The sequence below is a fragment of the Serinus canaria genome, chromosome 3 (assembly GCF_022539315.1).
Source record: "Serinus canaria isolate serCan28SL12 chromosome 3, serCan2020, whole genome shotgun sequence".
Classification (NCBI taxonomy): domain Eukaryota; kingdom Metazoa; phylum Chordata; class Aves; order Passeriformes; family Fringillidae; genus Serinus; species Serinus canaria.
In genome coordinates, this window is record NC_066316.1 from 42,642,191 (window position 1) to 42,661,432 (window position 19,242).

The following is a 19,242-nucleotide window of genomic DNA, read 5'->3' on the forward strand; positions in this document are numbered from 1 at the left end:
CCTTAACCTTGGCCATGAGGAGCTGCCAGGGCTCCTACTGTGCAAATTCAGCCCCAGCAGATGCTGTTTTAGAAATAATGCCAAACTAAGAAAGGAGAAGAAGTCACAGAGTAGAGGATATCTTAATATCTGAGTATCTTAACCCTTTGTTTAGACAATAAGCAATTTAAATAGTTGTGTTTAGTACAAGAACAAATAATGGCTTGTTTAGCTTCCAAAGGAAAATTGGGAAACTGGGTGGAGTGACCAGGAATGCCTGAACGGAACAAGAGATATTTTTTGCTTCTTATAACAGAATTAATTTATGACTTTTTTAAACCTTTATGCTAATTATCTTGTTTAATAACAGTGGAGGAAGAAGGTGAATATGATGACAGTGCAAATGATGTGGCATCAGGGAGAACTTCTGTAGAATTTTTGTTTTAGAAACAAAGACTTTAGATCATTGCTGAAGCTCAGTAACTGGGATATAATGTAGGAGATAAGGCAGTTGTACAGAGGGAAGTATTCAGTGGGAGTTTTTTAAAAGAATAATGTCAGAATTTTACTTTCCTTGAAACTTTATGCAAATACTTTGTTGCATTTTTTATTATACCCTTTTGTGTATTTGACACGTTGCCTGATTTTACCTTCTGCCTAAATGTGTTTTAAAAAGTTATTTCTGGAAAGTTTTTTTTGAAAGTTGGCATGAAGGGATTTTGTTTGAGGGTTTATTTCTAAATGTTCATCATGGATAATTGCATTAAATATAAGACACAGCAGCCTGGTAATTCCTGGAGCTTGCTGAAAGAGGTCTGTAGTATTTCCCTGCACCAGAGGTGGGTGCAGTATTGCAGAGGCTGGCAGGCTTTTCTCTCCATCCTTTGAAGTGTTGAAACATCCAGTTGTCACTGCTTCAGGCAGGAGCCTGTGCTGGAATGGACCCTGGTCTGATCTAGTTTGGCAATTCTTGTCACTTCAAGATTGTTTTGGTTTCTTCTGCTGGTGTAGTATGCCCGTGTTTTGTTGTATGTACTTATTGTGCTGGCAAAGGTATAAGGTAGCATCTGTAAACTTTTTTTTTAGCCCTTTATAAAACAAAATAATTTTTTTTCCTGCAACTTAAGCTCATGTAACCACTTCAGCCTGCACATCTGAGAATCCCACTGGCTTCAGTGGATATCAGATTCTTTATATTTAGGTTCTGGATCTATAAGTTTTCACCTCTTCAGATAGGAGACAGCTGGCCTGGGGCAAATTCTATTTACACAGTATGCTTCTATTTGATGAAACCTCCAACTAAACAAATAACTTCTTCCAGAATGGGGATGCTGGGTAGTGTTCTCCAGAATATTGTTTTGTGTCAATACAGTTACAGGCAAAGCATCTACACATGGAGAGACATTAATCAAACAGTGTTTCATTAGCATAAAAAAACTTAAAAATTATATTTTCTGTCTCTTACTGAGAAGCTGTTTTCTTTTGGGTTTTCTTTATTGCAGCTGCTTGCAGCCTGACATTCTGATGCTGCTGTCATTCATTGTGCTTGTCACTGAAGAAACCATTGTGGCTTTCTAAGGTCTTGATAGTGTTGTTATTGAGTATATTTGAATAACTACTTGAATTTGACACAGTTAGGAAACCTGCCAGAGGGTAAAACAAACATCATTCCCATTCTTGCATGTGGCAGCTGAAGTGGCAGTGAAGAGGTCTGAAGAATGCCACCCTGTCCCTTTGCCAGCTTCCAGCCTTCCCTTCCCTGTGGAAGTGAAAACCTGTGAAAGGAGATACATGTTACTGTGCTATACCGGATATTTTCTTTTCAGTGGAGAGATAATACTGCTTTGAACAAGGGGTGTGTGGCTTCAGATACCTGTTACTGTATCCCTTGGAGTACCTAGTGATAAGATGGCCTGATTCTGTTCTTACTTGTGATTTATTTTCCCTTATCTCATTCTGGAAACATTCAGGTTGTTAATGTTTATTCTGTGTCTTAGGGACAGAGTTGCAGCTGTCTCTGCTTAACTTTCTTTTTCTTCAACAGAATGTTGTTTCTTTTTGTTTTAATCTAAAGCTTGCTTAGGATGGAGGCAATTTTTAGTTCTATTCAACTAGTATTTGGAAAGTCTAATAAGACCTAACCTGCTTTGCAGTAAATCTGGAATCCCTGTGCTTACAATCACAGTGTTGATTGCATGACTTTTATTTTTGCTTGTTTTAGAGTTGACTCAAAAATATTTCTACCACTCTTCCCAGTAACTGCCAAACTTCTTCCAAACTTGTCTTGATGATACAGGGTCTGAATCTTAAGCAATAGTGCTGAATTTTTAATGTTTTGTTAGTAATGGAAGCTGAGAATAAATTGAGTTGTGTATGAATTGAGTGGTGGAGGGATGTAGTGAGATGAGGAGAACCTGAATATCTTCCTTTCCCTTCTCCTCCATCATTGCACTGTACTGCTCCAGGCTTCCCTGGGTGACAAGGGTCGTGTGTCTGTGTAGGTTGGGTTTTTGATCACTTAACCTTAGTATTTCAGCTCCAGCATTAAAGTGGCTTGATGCTAATTTCTGAATTTGTATATGTAAATTTTATATTTTACAACATACTGTGATGTTACAAATGATTAAGTGCTGCTTTTTTAAGAAGAAGAAAAAGGTTTTGATAAGACAGTAATAAGGAGCTAAATGAAGGAAAAAACCCAAACGCATAACAGATTTTCTTTTTTGCGTTGTTTTGTTGTAGTCTGCATAATCATATTTGCTTTTTACTTTTTTAACTTTAGGCAAGCTATTTCAGTCTGCTTCAGGTGAGCTGTCCATAAAATGGGTGTGTCATCACTTGCCATACTACAGTTCTTTGAGTTCTAATTAAATACTCCAAAGCCCACTGACCTCCAGTCGTCAAACGACAGTAATGTTATTTTGTCATGTCTTCGGAAAAAAATGAAGTACTTGAACTCTTTTTTTTTTTTTTTTCCCCCTCTATGATGTAGATTACAACAAAGTTATTTTCTGTAGTAGCAATTATTGGATGGAGTGACCTTTTCCAATCTAGACACTGATGTAGTGGAAGGGACAGTTTTCCACTTGACCTTTATGCAATGTGTCAGCTTTTCCTGTAGTGCCAAATGAGTTGCAATTGACAGATTTGATGGAACACTGACTTGACGGGGGCTTATTGTTTGGAAGCAGTTATGTGTGGAAATGTGGAGCCACTAGTAGATAATGTGATAAAAGTCATTTGCATGTCTTTTATCACTAAGGAACAACTTGCTTCAAAATGACCACTGCCTAAATTGAGATTTGAATGCTGGTTAACTGAGATTCCAGTAAACCTTATCAAACAGTGATATTTTAGATTAAAATCTATTGGCTTATCTTTTTATTTCTGTGTTGCTTTGTAACCAAATAACAATGGTTTTCTGTATTTTCATCTTGCTACTTGTTTTATAAACAGTAAAGAGGAATAAAAGATAAACAGTTTTCAGTGTATGACAAGGAAGCAGTGTCTTTCAATAGGCTGGCCACGTGTGTGTGTGTGTGTATGTATATAATAGCTTTCTTGGTTATTTATTAATATATTACAGAAATAATGGCCAGGGATAATTTGGGAAGAGAGAAGTTCTGGCTGTGGGGAGGAGTGGAGAGCTATAAGCACTCTAGAGTGAGGGTGGTGGATAGCATAAAGAGAGCCATAAAAGGAGAACCAAACCATCCTGCCCCCTGTTTCAGCTAGGAAGTGCAGATGTCAGCTGCTCTTCACATCTGTTAAAATAAAGTAGGGAGAAGATTGTGTTTGTGGAGGAGAAAATTAAGAGCAAAGACTGAAAGTCGTTTATTTCAGGTGTCTTGTTCTAATCCAGTATCTCTTTCTGCTCTGGTGGAAGGCTCTTATACTTCCTGTAAATAAAATAATTCCACCTCCAAAATGGATAAGAAAAAGTTAGACTGGAGCTCAGGATCTACCTGACACTACCTAAGTAATGAATTATTGTGGCTTTTTGAAACCATTGAGCAGCAGGACTGAGAAAAGAGCAACAAATGCCATCTGTCTGATCTACATATTTTACCACAGTTCTTCTGAAGCTGTCTGTTGAGGTAAAGTAAAAAGGATCTGAATGGGTGTGGGAGGGGAAAGCAGCTCAGGTCTCTTCTGTTGGATTTGCAGGAGAGATTTGAAAGGGGGAAAAAAATTAGGAGTTTATAGAGGTTGCTGTTAGCAACAGACACATTAACATATTATTTGTTACTTCAAAGACAATCTGTTCAAACAATTTCAGTAGCAGGGGATGCTGCTGGACAGAATCAAGGTGGAAGGCTAGATAGAAATGTTTATTTTGCTGTGGTATAACAGGTTGTGTGGGTGTACTGGCATAGCATGAAATTCATAACAAGATTCACTAGTGTAGCAATGTTATTTGATTGTAACACCCAAAGAAAGCACAGATTAGTTAATGTGGAGCTGTATGATAACTTCACAAGAAAAGTTTTTATTATCATTTGTAGCTAATGCATGCCACAAAAGATAGCAGGCTTTAATGCATTTACTTTATGTGCTGCAGGAGATGAGCTGCAGGGGCTGGAAGCAGAACCTGCATCTGGTGAGCTGCAATTCTGGGGTCTACAATGTGATCACACTTGAAAAATGTTCTGTCTTTTGTATGAGGATTCCTATAAAAATGACAGATCTCTCATCCTTTCTGGAGCACCTCTTTTCTGAACCCCTTCTGGAGAGCATGGCAATATCCAAATCCCTCTCCCCAAGCTCCATTTCTAGGTGTGCATCCATCAGACTCCCACTTTGCTCCTCTTTCCCCTTCCCACCTGTCTCTGCCAACACAGACAGTGGTCTGGCAGCTTTCATTTCCAGCCTCTGGAGCCTCTGCTGAGCAGGGGGAGATGCTGCTGGGGGCAGTGACACTTCATGGGCCCAGGCTGTGTAAGGCAGTGAGCCTGTATGTAAAATTGTCAAGTCTTGTAGCTTGAAGTGTGAGGACCAGTGAAGGTACCTTGGCACTGCTGCATTCCACTCAGGTTGGGTGTTTGAGGGGCTCTTCTGTGGATCTGCCTGCTGGAGGAGGTTGGACTTCTTGCAGTGGCTGTCACTGTGTGGTCACTGCTGTTGTCTCATTCATACCTGCCTTGCTGAAGGGCCCCAAAGTAGAGTTAAAGAGCTGTGGAACTTCCTTAGAGAGCCTTTGCTCTTCCCCCTGCTGAGGTCCTCCTGTGCAGCTCTACCCTCTGTCCAGTACGCTTGAGAAGTAGTTCTTACACCTAAAACACTTCCAGGAGCTCAGAGCCAGGATGAAAGGAATATTGTAAATGTAAAAAGTTGAAGTGCATATGAGAAAGGAAGGAAGGTAGGGAAAATGACTTAAAAAAAAAAAAAAACAAAAACCCCACCAGGATCCCATTTGTTAAAACAGGAAAGATGATGGGCTTCATCTTCTTTTGAAATGAGAAGATGAAGAGGTGACTCCAGTGGGTGAGAGTCTTTTATATGGAACAGTCTGCAAAGCTCAAATTATGAAAGGGTTAAATACAAGGTTTCTTATGCAAGGAGCAGTTCAGGTTGTGTAATTACACCTATCCTTTTATCTGAAGATCTCACACAGGTGTTAATTAACCCTAATGAGGCCCCTATGGAGCAATTGTTGCTCTCTGTGTTTTTACAGACAGAGGACCTAGAAGCTGAAAGAAATAAGGTTATTGATAATGCAACACTGTAGAATTGGTGTTCATGGGAGAATACCCAGTGTGGCTTGAAGCCACGTGGCATAGGCAAGGCAGAACTAACCCCTACCATGAAACCATGCCAGTGGTATGTCCCAAATGTTTTCTCTTTGCCTTAAAGTGTAGGTATGTGTAGATGCATAAAAAGAAACTGTGAACTAAGAAAAATTACTATTTCTAGATGGGCTGTCTTCATTATGCCTGTAACTACTCCTGGGTTTTTCTTTGGTTTTTTTTTTGGTGTGCTATGCTTGTAATTTGCTGGTTCCTGTGATGTTTTGGTTAGCATCCAGTGTTTTGTGAGGCTTATGGGAGCCAGCAATAAGGAAAATATACCTCTGTTTCTGAGGTTTTGTATGCTAATTCCTTTCCTGTGTTCATCTAAATCTTTTCTATGCAGAGCAGACACATTGTTTTGTCAGCTTCCCATAGGGAAATCAAGCAACTCCTAATTGTTGTTTTGCTTCCTGTAATACTCCTGAGCTGTTGATAATTCCACAAAAGAATTCTGAAAAAGTACTGGTGGATGGATGAGGATGGGTAAATAGAGAGTTCTGAGATTCCTACTCTGCTTTGTTTGTAGAATGTTGGTTTTCTTAAGCAAATCATCCAAGCCTTTTGTCATTGTCTGACCCTACCTCACATAGTGTGGGGTGGTTGCCTGCCTTGTATTTAATTGTTCTGTTCTTTTTCCCTGGTGGTGGAATTTGGGCAGCTCCAAGTCCAAGCTTGTCAAAATTGCTGCCTTTGTTGTTTCTGGAAGCCTCTGTGACAGGCTGAACGTGGTGATGGCACTGAGTGTCCCAATGCCATGATGTGTTGGTAGAGATCTGTTTCAAGGAGGTGATGTCTCTGAGTCATCAGCTCAACAAAACACAAGCACTTTTCGCAGTAAGAACCTGCTTAAGCTAATAAGAAGCTGCCAAAATGAAGTATGGCTTGATAGCTGAGGAAATGCCTCCTCTGAGGTTCTTGCAGTGAGATGTGGCTTTGATCCAGTTCAGCCTGAGACTCTGTTTCTTCAGAGAAGTTCACTTCCTGCAGTGCTCTGAGCCCCACAAAATTTCTGGCTTTTTTCACAGTATTTGGTGACATTTAGGGGAATGTCAGGAATGCAGGATGTTTTTGAGTTCAGGATCAATAGGACAAAGTGTGCTTGAGATTAATTTCCAGAGGGGAAAAAATAAAAAAAAGGGTATGCAGCTTTTACATATTTTATATTATTTTTGGCCTTCCAAGGGAAGTTGCAGGATCCAACTACAGTTCCACTGCCCCAAATGATTTAAATTGTTTTGTGTTTATGTTTTGGTACCACAAACAGATCTGGAAAAGCAATGTTGAAGATGGTAGGTAGGAAATAGACAAAAGCTTAGTACTTGCATGTCTAAGCTAAATAAACTGTAGGTGCAAGTGAGACAGCTAAAAAATCATATTTTTTTCTGTTTTTGGAAAAGACTAGAGAAGCAGATGCTAGCTGGAAGATGTGGAAAGGGAAGAGGATCAAGGGGCAGAAACACTTAAGAGAGAAACTGGGGTGTAATGGTACCTGTGAATTGCTGAGAGGGAATTGATAAATAAGGCCAAGTTCAAATGGAAGGGCAGGAAGCCAATCGCCAAGTATTGACAGTCAGCAGGTATTCTGTGTTTATTTTCTTTGCCATTGTATCCTGATTCCTGGAGCAGTAATTTCCTGGTAGAAATTATTGGATCTGAGTAGATACAAGGCAGAAATTTTTTACAATGAGTGTGCTTTTGAAACACTGGAACAGGTTGTGCAAAGAGGTGATGGATGGATGGATTTATGCCCCATCTCTGGCAACACTGAAGGTCAGGCTGGATGGGGCTCTGAGCACCCTGGTTTAGTTGAAGATATCTCTGATTATTGCAGTTGGGTTGGACTAGATGACCTTAATAATCCATTTTTTGTTTTGACAGTCAGAATAGTCTGAGAACAAATGACAAAGGTTGTCAACCATTCTCTCTTATTGCTTGACTTCTTAGGATATGGCCTTTACTGTATAAAGCAGAACAGTGTAACTGCTGTGTGCTAGAACAGTGATGGATGGTAGAAATTGGAAAAGTGACTAGGCTGAACTAAGTTAGCATCTTTTATTTGCTATTTTAAAATTTGCCTTTATTTTTTGAAATAATGTTTTAAAAGAGTTTTTGGCTTTGCATCGACTGGTGCAGAGTGCTTGGGGAAGGCTGGAAACTCAGTTTGATGGTCAAGTTTTAGTTCTTGAAGACCCCTGGGAATAAGGAAGAAACAATGGAATTAGATTTATATATTTGAGATTATGTAGAGTATTAAATGTGAGAGTGGGTACCTGGAATACAAGCAAACATTGAGTAGTATTGTGGGAGCTCAAGAAGGAGAATGCAGGGAACAAGAGAGGCAGAAAAAGGATTGCTTTAACCTAAAGTAAAATTCTGGCAACCAGGTACTCATCCATAATGAATGGATGTACTGTTTTCAGCTCTGGTGCCACAAAGACTTACTTTATTTTCTCTCTCCCCTTTTGTTTCTAGAAGCTTCAAATTTCCTTGTAGAGTTCCCCACTGCAGTTTTTAGAGCAATTGCTTTGGGGCTGCATGCACACATTTATATTCTCTTTATAGTACTCTGTGTATAATATTCAATCAATAAGAAATAGTATTTTGTACCTTTTCATCAGCTTGCCTTGCCACAGAAGGGAGATAACATTGCCTAACTGCATTTTGTTTTCATGGTGTTGGTGGCTTAAGCAGAACTGCAAGCTGATTTCTTCCACTATTGTAGTCCTTGGGAAACATAGCACAATTTAATATACTAAACACACTTCAAAATCTGTGCTCTTTTCTTTCAAATTTCAACTGAATGCAACTCTGCATCTACTCATTGGTGTTCCTTAGCCTAGACTTTTTGCTGCTTTGTTCTGCATTTTTGCAACATGGCTTTGAAAAGTATGAAGATAAACCTTTGTGGAACACTGCTTATGTTATTTATGCTACTTTGTGGTTTCTCTCACAAAAAAAAAAAACCTCCAAAAAACTTTTAAACAGTATGATTTAGGATGGTGTTCTCAATATATTCACGTTAGGCAAAAGTGAAGGATCCTTTTCTTTGACAACTGGATCAAAGCACTTTAGATTCACAATATGTGCTTAAATAGAGCCTGGTACAAAAAAGTCCTGACAAAATCTGACTGTCTCTGGTTACAAAATCCTTGATATAAAAGCCCAGATATAGACAATCCCATATCAAAATTTCTTTCTGGAGTATTTAGAACCTTAAAAAAGTGACAGGGATCTCACAATGTAATGCAATTAGTTGTAGAGCACTGCATGGTTTACTGTTAATTGAGTCACTTGTTTTCTAATCAATCCATGGCATTTATTCAGAGGCAGTGAAGATGGATGGATATTGGCTTAGAGCTTTCTGGAGCAAGGAAAGGGACGTGGTGAACTGGGATTGAATCCCCCACAGTTGACATTGATATACAGCTGACAGTTCTTGTACTGGAAGCATCCACCAAGCCTGTTCTTCTACCATCTCCAGTTAAAGAATAAGCTGTATTGCCAGCCAAGGAGCTTTGCATGGATCTCTGTGAGCTTCCTTGCCTTGTGAGATCTCTTTCAGAGTACAATTTTTTTCAGAATAGTTGTCTGTGCCGTTGTGCTGCACAGCCTGACATTTTTAAAGATACAGATTTGACCTGGAGTCACTGGTACGTGTTTTCCTTCATTTCTCTAAAATCTCATATGTAGTGACAGTACTGTCAGCACTGCTTGCAGAATAATGTTGCTATCATATAAAGGGCACAAGCAATAAGCTTTTTTCCCCTTTTAGTGTATCTTTTGATGTTACTGTAAGTTATTTTTATTGTAAAGTCATATTGAAATGTAAAGGTCTTGGTGGTTTCATTGGAAACTTTGTGAAAGATTGTGGAAAGCAGACAGTCAGTGGGGCACTGTTTAATTTGTATTGTGAAATGGCTTAAGGAGAAATGATGTCTCCAACATTCACATGTCTCTCTGTGAACTTGTGTGGTGTTTGAAGGAATTTACAAATGCAGCAAATTTAAAGAGAAGGACTCTAGGGGATAGAAACTGTATGGAATTGTACTTTTCATGCAGTTACAAAGATTAATTACTAAGGTTGTCACATACAGAAAACTGCCCACTATTTCACTGTTATGCATGTCAGGCACATTAAAAAATGTGATTACTCCTGCATTTAGAAAATTATGGAAGTAGTTAGTTTATGATCTAATGTGAAATATTTATAGAGGTCCTAATATTAAAAATGTTGCTATTAAAGATACTATAAAACCTTAGTGTTTTTCAGAAATTTCAGATTAAGAGCAATGGAGATTAAGCTGCTTCTAGTATGCTGAAATTATTGCCCCTCATTTTCACCCAGAGTGTGGGTCTGATACACTGTTCTCTCCATTTGTCCCTTTGGCTGTCATTTATTTTGTGGATTGTAAATTTATTGGAGTGGGGTTACTTCCCCCCTGCGCCCCCTTGTTTGAGCCTAGTTGGAACCTCCATTGGAGGCTCCTCTGTGAGATGCTAGTGGCAAATAATAACTACTTTCCTTTCAGGATAGTCATGTTACAGGAGATTGTAAGTTTATCCAAGTAGTCCTGATGTCCTTAAACTCAGCCCAGAAATAACAGCTGTGAGGATAGTTCACCCTGCATCATTGCCAGGTGAGGAGAAAGTAGCATGAGAAAGCAAAATTTTTCTAATGTTGGCCAAGTAAGTAGAGAGATTAATTGTCCAAGTCAGGACTTGGATATTTTCCTCTCAGCCCCCAAATTTCCCAGAGGTGTGCTGGACAAAGCCCTTCTGGCTTTGTGGTTTCTTGCTTATGTTCCTGCTGATGTTGAAAGTAACTGCACCTACACTCTCACCAAACCCGTGGAGTTCTGTGGCTTGTGCCCCTAAATCCTGTTAAGTGTTGTTATTGAGAGCCAGAGAGCACAGCACAGATCTGAGTGACAGTCTGGCAGTCACACTGCTGCTGTGGAGCACTGGTCAAAATTTGTCATAAAAGTCTGCCCCAAGCTTTGCACTAGTTAACTTTCTGAGGGGAAGCTTCTTTCTGGGGAGATAGATTTTCCAGTGTTAACTGGAGGTGTATACTGTAGGTGGAAATCTTGGTGGTGTGCTTTGGAGGAAGCATCTGTTAAAATGTCTAAGAAAGTAGCTTTTTGTTCAATGCTAAATGAGTGCTCTTAAATTCAATATAAATTAGAGGAGGGAAATATCTGCCAATGTGTCATGCTTCCTTTTGTAATAACAGCTAAAAAGTGTCTGTTCTTGTATATTTTAAAGCTTTCAGACTTCCCAATTCTCCTGCAACACAGATGTTCATTACACTAAATTCTGAAATGTTATATATTTTAAGGAGGCAGCAATTTCCTGGGTTGTAATTGGTGTGAACTGATGGGTGGAAAAAGTAGAGCTTGCAGGGAGGCAGAGAGCATGCTTGAGCTGTCCTCCCTCTTAAGAAATCTTGTAGACAGTGTTCTCCATCCCGTCTCTTGAAGGGACTATTTTGAGTACCAGGTTTCCTTCCCTTTCTTCCCCCACCAGATTTATGTCTAGTGGTGTCTCATTGCTAGGAAAGGAGAAGGAATCTGAGGATAGGCAGCTGATGCTGACTGCAGCAGGGGGAGCTTGTGGCATCAAATGCTACATCAGGTCATTGCCGGGTCTTTTGGTTACTCTGGTACCTTGAGTCTGTCAGGGAATGCAGGAGACTTACTCGCTTGTACTCCTCTGGTTGCTAGGCTTTTAACTTTAAACAGCACCATCATTTGAGGTAACTAACCATCCATGGAGCATCTCAGCAGGGATTTGAAGGGTTTGTCTTCTGTACTAAGACTGAGAAATAACTGAGGAATACACACAAACCAAGGAATTATGCAGTTGTAGCTCCTGCAGATTTTGGCCCTCCTGCTTTAGGGTGAATTTTGTGGCAGTAGCTTCTGACTCCAAAGGGTGTTCAGCAGACAGGAGTTTGGTTTGTTCTGCTGCTCCTCAAGGTAGTCTTGATAGTTCAGGAGCAGAGCTGGAGTGGAGAAATTGCACAAAGTTGCCTTTTTGACTTGAATGGAAAAAGTTAAGTGGTGGGTGAGGGGCATAATTACATTTGCATTTTGCTCTACCTTTTTATGAGCTGAACATGAATGTTTGGCTGTGGTACCCAGGGGGTTATAGCCTTGTCTGGAAAGCTTTAGCCTCTGCTCACTGGCCTTTCCAGGAACTGCTTTTTCCACTGACTGCTGGATGTATTTAATGGACCCCGGCCAAAATATAATTTTAGTTCAGATTAGGTGCCTGAGCCTAAGGAGGAAGGAATCTCCCAATTGTCCCATTTACTATGCTTTGCTTTGCACTGTGGAGCAGTCTTGTAGTACAATGGGTTGGTTTTCTTTCAAGTGAGACTAAGTCAGAAGATATGCTGTAGAGCTACTAGAGGGGTTCAACTATCTGTTCTTGATTAATGGCATTGCACTTAACCTAGTTTGAAGTAGAACCTTCTGAAATGCAGATGTTGGGGCCTCAGTACTGAAGTGTTTTGCTCTGCAGATGTTCTCCTTTTAATCCACTAAATCAGCAGGGTAGGCATAACTCTGCTTCTCCCGTTGATTCAGTGGTGTCTGTCCCCAGCCCCGTGACTTCTTGGAGTCAGCCTTGCCCAGGTGTTCAGTTTGACTTTGCAGTGGCTTTATTTTGCTGTTTTCCACATGCAGGGCTGAATGGAAGGGAGGAAAGGTTTGCTCTGTACTCATGACCAGACAGCACATGGTAAGGGCTAGCTGTTTGACTATCCAAGAGTAATCTGAAGATGCATTTTATACATATCAAGTGTCTTTACGTTCAACTGTGTATATGTTTGGTACTGTTAAATGGTTAATTATTTTATCCTTTAGAGCAGATAGATATTCCAGGTGCTTACTGAAAGCCTTCAGTTCTTATCACAGTATATGTCTTTATGTGTCACATTTGGATATGAATTGGTCTGTGTTTTCTTCTGCAAGTTATTTTGCAGGGGGCCAATGCTAGTAACTGGGCTGTAGACACCTTGCATCTGCTCTCCAGATGTGTTTCAGTCCCATATTCAAGCTCCACATTAGACTCCTCTAGTTACCACATGGGGTATGTGTTTAAATAATTCATGATTCAATTTTTGTATTCCAAAAGCAAAGGTATCTGAGAAGAAAGAAGCTTCTGGTGGATAGAAGGGCAGTCTTTTAGCTGACAGACTTTAGAGATTTGGGAACAGCAAGGGGGCACTTTGCACCCTGGTTCTTTGTCTCCCCTCTGAAGTCCTGTCACTGTGTGTGGTTCTGGATACAGGCTGCAAGAGGGATCTTTGGTTCTGAACCTGGGACTTCTTTGGTTCTTACAAAATATCTTTGGTGCTGAGCATACAAGAAATCTCCATCATCTTGGACCCTTACAGTTTTTAAGAAGGTGAATGGTGGGGAGATTATGTGTTTCCAGAAGTTTTCTAGCAGACAAGAAAAAATATTTTAGAGCTGCAGTGTGTGAGTTATGGTTATAAATCCTACCTAAATCCTGTTTTAGGGCCTTCAGATTTTATGGGGGTGCAAGGGCAAAGGGGAAGAGGTTACTTGCTGAATTGTGGAGCAAGATCAAATGACCTTCCCTAGTTGAACTAGCTGAAGGAACACTTTTTTAATGTCCAGCAGTTTGTAGACTAGCATGATTGATAATTTTCCCACTTATTAGCACAGACATAAATAAACATAAATATATGCAATTCATAGCAAATTAGGTTCTGTCCTTACTGAGATGATTTTCTTAAATGTTTTTTAAAGTATGATGAATAATTCTGATAAAGTGAACCTTTTCTTTGGAGGAATAAAACCGATGTTAGAGTACTTAAAAAGTAGAGAGGTAGCCAGATGTTCTCACATAGTCAATTAGAAGTTATGGAAATTGCTTCCTTTACTCAAAGCTATTACGAAGCATGATCTTTGGAGACACTACTGTTCTCAGACTGCTGCTTGTTTAATTGAGAGCAGCAGTCAGTCAGCATCTTCCAGGCCTGTGCTATGGCTTTAAAGGGAGTGGGATGTCTGAGGTACACTGGCAGTAGTGGATTGCACAGAAATGGCTTGCAGTGGAGGGTAATTTAAGAGTTAACTTTTACTCTTTGGTCTGAAGTAGGAGCTTTGTCTAGGGTGTCTGAAGGACTCTTCAAGGCAGCGCGCTGGCACCAGAACGTAGTGAAATAAAAGTGATAAAGAGAATTAGGCCTCATTTTGAATGCTTCTGTAAAACAGTATGTATTGATTACCTGAAAGTTTGTTCATTTAAGAACCTCATCAAAAGGGGGGGGGGAGGATTTCTTTTTGGCATGTGAGCTGTCCACTAAGTAATTTATTTTGAAGTGAGGTGAAGAATGGAACAGGGAAAGTATTGAGCTATTCTTTGTAATGAGTAATGAGTGCATGTGGTTTCTTTTGGTGTCTCAGTCTATCAGCGGCTTCTTGGATTCTTTTCTCTGTTGGAATAACTTGTTAAAACACTAAAATGAAAGTAAAAGAAAGTTGTGTCTGTGGGTCTGATGACTTAGCAATAGCAAAGGCCTTCTGTGTCTGCTTCTTGGCTGAAAATCCTAGAAAATATGGTGGAAGAGATCACACTTAATATTCTGAGGTGGAATAAGGATCATCAAAGTCCAACTCCTGGCCCTGAAGAGGGGCCTCTTCCCTGGGGAGCCTGTTCCAATTCCCAGCCACCCTCTGGGTGAAAACCATTTTTCTAATATCCAGCCTAAACCTTCCCTGATGCAGCTTCAGGCCATTTCCTGTCCCTGGTCACCACAGAGAAGAGATCAGTAGCTGCCCCTCCTCTTCCCTTTGTGAGGAAGCTGTAACTACAACGAGATCTCCCCTCGGTCTCCTCCAGGCTGAACAGACCAAGTGACCTCAGCTGCTCCTCAAATGCCTTCCCCTCAAGGCCCTTCACCATCTTCATTGCCCTCCTCTGAGCACTCCCTAACAGTTCAATGTCTTTCTCATATTGTGGCACCCAAACTGCCCCCAGCACGGGAGGTGAGGCTGCCCCAGTGCAGAGCAGAGCAGGACAATCCCGTCCCTTGCCTGGCTGGTGATGCTGTGCCTGATGTCCCCCAGGCCAGGGCTGGCCCAGCTGGCTGCCAGGGCACTGCTGGCTCGTGTTCACCTTGCCACTGACCAGGACCTCCAGGTCCCTTTCCATGGCACTGCTTTCCAGCATCTCATTCCCCAGTCTGTCCATACATCTGGGGTTGCCCCAGCCCAGGTGCAGAGTCCAGCCCTTTCCCTTGTTCAAACAAGGGAATGCATTTGGTTTTTCTGGCCTCAACCCTTAAACTCTGCCAGAGGTATTCCTGAGAGATGTTTGTCTGACCTGAAAACCAACACTGGAGGAGATTTCCTGTCTAACCCTGGCAGTTAGATTTAGTTAGATTTAGTGCTTCACTGTATCCAATGTTTTTTTCCCCGATAATTTGCTGCAACTCAGGTTTGTTACCGAGGACTCAAGTTCTAAGAGAACATTCTATTACTGCTTTCTTTGCAGCTTGCTGGCTTGTAGTAGTAGTACTGGAAGTTACCTTAGTCTTTATCTCTGCTAGTCTGAGGAACCCTGCTTATTTCCCTCTTTCACATCCTGTTGGCTAGACTTCTGATAATTTCCTTTACTTGTGTTTGATCCAGATTTCTGCAGCACTAAAAGCTGGATTGAGATGAGCCTTATTTGCATGGTTCCCTGCCCTGCAGCTGGCACTGAGGCTCTTGGGTCTCTCCATGCACTAAAGATATCACCCAGGTCAAATGGCACGAATCTCCTTTCCAGGAGAGGATTCTAAAAGCTGATTGTTCCAGTATTGTTCAGCTCACTGGTGCTGGAGTCTCTTAAGTCATAACCCTTAAGTATGATGCTGAAAAAATGAAAGGGTAAAAGATCATTTAGTGCAGAGAGATAAGTGGATATGTGCAGCCATATTACTTATAAGATGCCAGTGGAACAAATTCTTTAGAAACGTCTGTTAGTAGAAACTAATTGAATACTGTGTAGATTGGAATATATGAAGCAGGATGCAGCCAAGACTTAATGAGAGAGAGAGAGAAGAAATTGGCATGTGGATTCCCTCATCTGTTTTCCTTCCCAAAATAGCGTGTTTCTAGGGCCAGGAGTGGTAGGAGTAGAACGATGAAACAACTGGACACACAAACACAGTTAAGCATAATTATGTCAAAGAACAATGATGACGTTGTTAAATGGCTATAGAGGGTTGCCACAACTCCCAGGAAGCCCAGTGGTGAATGGTGTGAGTAAAAGGAAGTGTTTCCATGTGGTTTGGCATTCAGTGGTCATTGGTCACTAGCCAATCCTTTCAGCCCTCACTATTCTGTTTGTAACAGTGGTCTTTTCGATGGCTGAGTTTGAAATGCTAAGTGGCATATTAGCATGCAAGTGCTGATATGTTTTTCTGGTCAAAATGTGGGGTTGGGAGTCTGATCTCAGCTCACATTTCAGTTTCAGTGTGGTGATAGGGATTGGGTGAATCTGCTTAGCTCTGGCCCCTGAGAAATGCATCACAGGTGTGATGTGAGAAAAGCATCACCTCCACTGCTTTGCAGGGATAGTATGCACATGGGTACATGAGGGGTAGGGCGCTCATTTCAGCAAGGGCCTTCTGATATTTTGCATGTGGATGACAACACAAAAGTGATTTCACCCTGGAGAACAGTGTGCTGGGACAGGGGAAAAATCTAGTCTTATTGGTAAGGTCTCTGTCTTTATTCTACCCTGTTGGCATAGAAGCAGAATGGAGATCAATACTAATGATAGATTATTGTAAAAATGCATCATTTCTCTAAATCAGCAAATGTAAGCAACTTCTCATGTTAAATCCCCTCAGAGGATAAAGAAAGAAAATAAGCAATAAAAAGCATGCACAGATGGATGCTATTCTGATAGTAACATACTGAAAATGTTAAAAGGATTGCTAATCACACAGAATTGTGTGCAGTGAGGTCACGAGCAGAGTACTGAACTGTAAAGGTTTTCCATTTGTGGGTTACTCAAAACTCTCTAATTTGACTAATGTATCATCAAAGGTGTTCTGACTTGGTTGGCCAGGCTTGTTATCTGTCACGAGTGTGATTTTGTTGATATAGTGGCACAACAGAAGGTACATGTACTGCATTAAGAATTAGTAGTTGGAATGGTCTTCCTTTGTTTTCTACACAAGGACAGAAAACAAATAAGTAACTTACATAAGAGAAGTGGTTACTCTAAGAAATGTGTAGGGTTATGGTAGAATCAAAGCAGTCTCTTGGGGACTACTGTTATTTTTATTTAAAGTTGGAGGTAAATCTTTTTATTTTTGGATGATAAACTGAGCATAATTCAGGAGAGCCTGGAATGTGATAATTGTTCCATTGCTATAATTGTACATGCATTTTCTGCTAAAGTACACTTTTATATCATATGTGATTCTTCAGTTCTTGACGTAATAACAATACAAATTTTTAATACGGTCAAAACTTAAATATGTAACTGCTGTCTAGGTTTTAAGACAAACTGAAGCAGTGAAAAGTAGCACTTTTCCTAGAATTTAATTCTCATCTGTTAGTCTAGGAAGAGCATGGATGATAACTTTGAGCCAATTCTTTGGAGCCCTGTGAAATAAAAAAGTGCTGGGAAGCCTGCAGTTTTGTCCTTGTCATAGAAAATGTAGCTTGGCATCCTGGTTATCTGCTGTTTACATTGCAGTCTTGTTGATTTGTCCTTGAGCAGAACAGACTGAAATATTTTATGGAACGAGGAAGAAGAACCACCAGAGAGGTGGATTTTACTTTTTGTTGAGACTATTTTCACCCCCTCCAGGTAAAACAGGACCCTTTCATCACTGTTTAACTTTTTTTTTTTTTTAATTTAATTTCTAGCTGATAAATTTAGACGGAAACTGGAAGAACTGGAGAAGGAGAAAAATTCTTTAAAATTTCAGCTTCCTTCAAGGCATCCCTCTGTGAGCAGTTTTTTGGATAGGTTCATGACCCAAGTTCAGGCAACATTGCACTGGGCTGCTGATAATTGGTAAGTTTCTTGATTCATTCTTGTGTAAAATGGTGCTTCTATTTTTCTCAAAATGCAGAATACACTTCTGAATATCTATAATAAAGAGTTTTTAATGACCATCTAGCATGTCCATATGGAGCTTGTTTATGAAAATCCCACCCTGCCCCCCCCCCCTTTTTTTTTTCTTTCTACAATTCTTTCAGAATTCATCTCAGAAACATTGATCATGATGAACTGGCAAATTAAACTGAGTGTTTCTCATTGATGTTGAGTGGGAATGGGATTGAATCCTTGACACAGCAGCTTGAGCACACAACAGCAATGCAGCATGAGCAACGCTTCCCTGTGGAGTTAATTCTGATGCTCCCTTTCAGGCAATGAAAGGATATTTAAATATAAAGTAAAAACCAGATTATTTTTTGATATGAATAGATCTTTGGGAGCTTCCTTTTGTGTGCCACTTCTTAGATAGCAATATTGAGCTCAGCACTGTACAAAGTCACAAAAATAAATTCTAAACCTCGTCTTGAAGGGATAACTTCAAAGATGGGAGGAAAGAGAGATGTGTCGGATGGCCCAGGAGGGATGGGTTAGGGGAAAAAAACAGTCTCTATTTCTTGGTCTGTCTTAATCTGTGCTCCTAGTTACTGTTGTTAGAAGAGGATACTTCATAGGAATTGAAAGCTATTCTCAAATGCAATCACACAAATGAAAGAAGAGAAGCCTTTTGTTTTCTGGCAGCTTGTTAATATAAAGGCTGCAGAGTGCTAGTCAATACCGTCGTGTGTAGTGGTTGATAGACATGAAAATTAGATAAAATCAGTACAGATAATATGATGTTTTTTGGTGAAATTGGAGAATTTGAAGGTATTTTTAGTCTCTATTTATGGCATCTAGTAATAAGGGAGGTTTATAAGAATCTGCATTCCTTCAGAGCTGTTTCCTTCTACCTTCTGAGGCTCTAAAGGCTGTTTTACTGTTCCTTAAAGATTAGGATACACCATTCTCTATTTTTTCAGTAGTATGTGTTTGGTCTATGCATTCATTTGTAATAATGATTTTGACATTAGAGGTAGTGTTGTCTTCTTTGTCATGGAAATTGAGTCACTAGAGCATTTCTTAGATACTGTTGGCTTATTTTTATCCTGCATAATGTATGTATAAGGCTTTTATATAGAAAATAGATGCTATAACATATTTATGAAAGTGTTCCTGTTCTTTGAATGATTACATCTGTAACTCTTCTCTTTGCACAGGTCTGAGCAGTGCCATTCTTCAGGGTCAGATGAATATCCTCTTCCTTTTTCTGTCTTGTGCACACTCCTTTCTTTGAGCTCAATTTCAAGTACTGTTGTTGTGACACCCTTTTATTTGCTTGCTTGATTCTTTTCTGTGGCCTGACTCATTGATACAGCAAGAGTACCCTTTGTCTTCT

At 40.1% G+C, this 19,242-nt stretch overlaps 1 protein-coding gene across 1 annotated transcript in view; it reads left to right on the forward strand.

Annotated features, from left to right (window-relative positions):
* The window catches only part of DISC1 (DISC1 scaffold protein), a 188,439-nt gene that overhangs the window by 37,486 nt on the left and 131,711 nt on the right, over positions 1-19,242 (forward strand). The window contains exon 4 of the mRNA XM_050972620.1: positions 17,675-17,825. Coding sequence (XP_050828577.1) covers positions 17,675-17,825 — 151 coding nt within the window. The remainder of the gene's footprint in view (positions 1-17,674; positions 17,826-19,242) is intronic.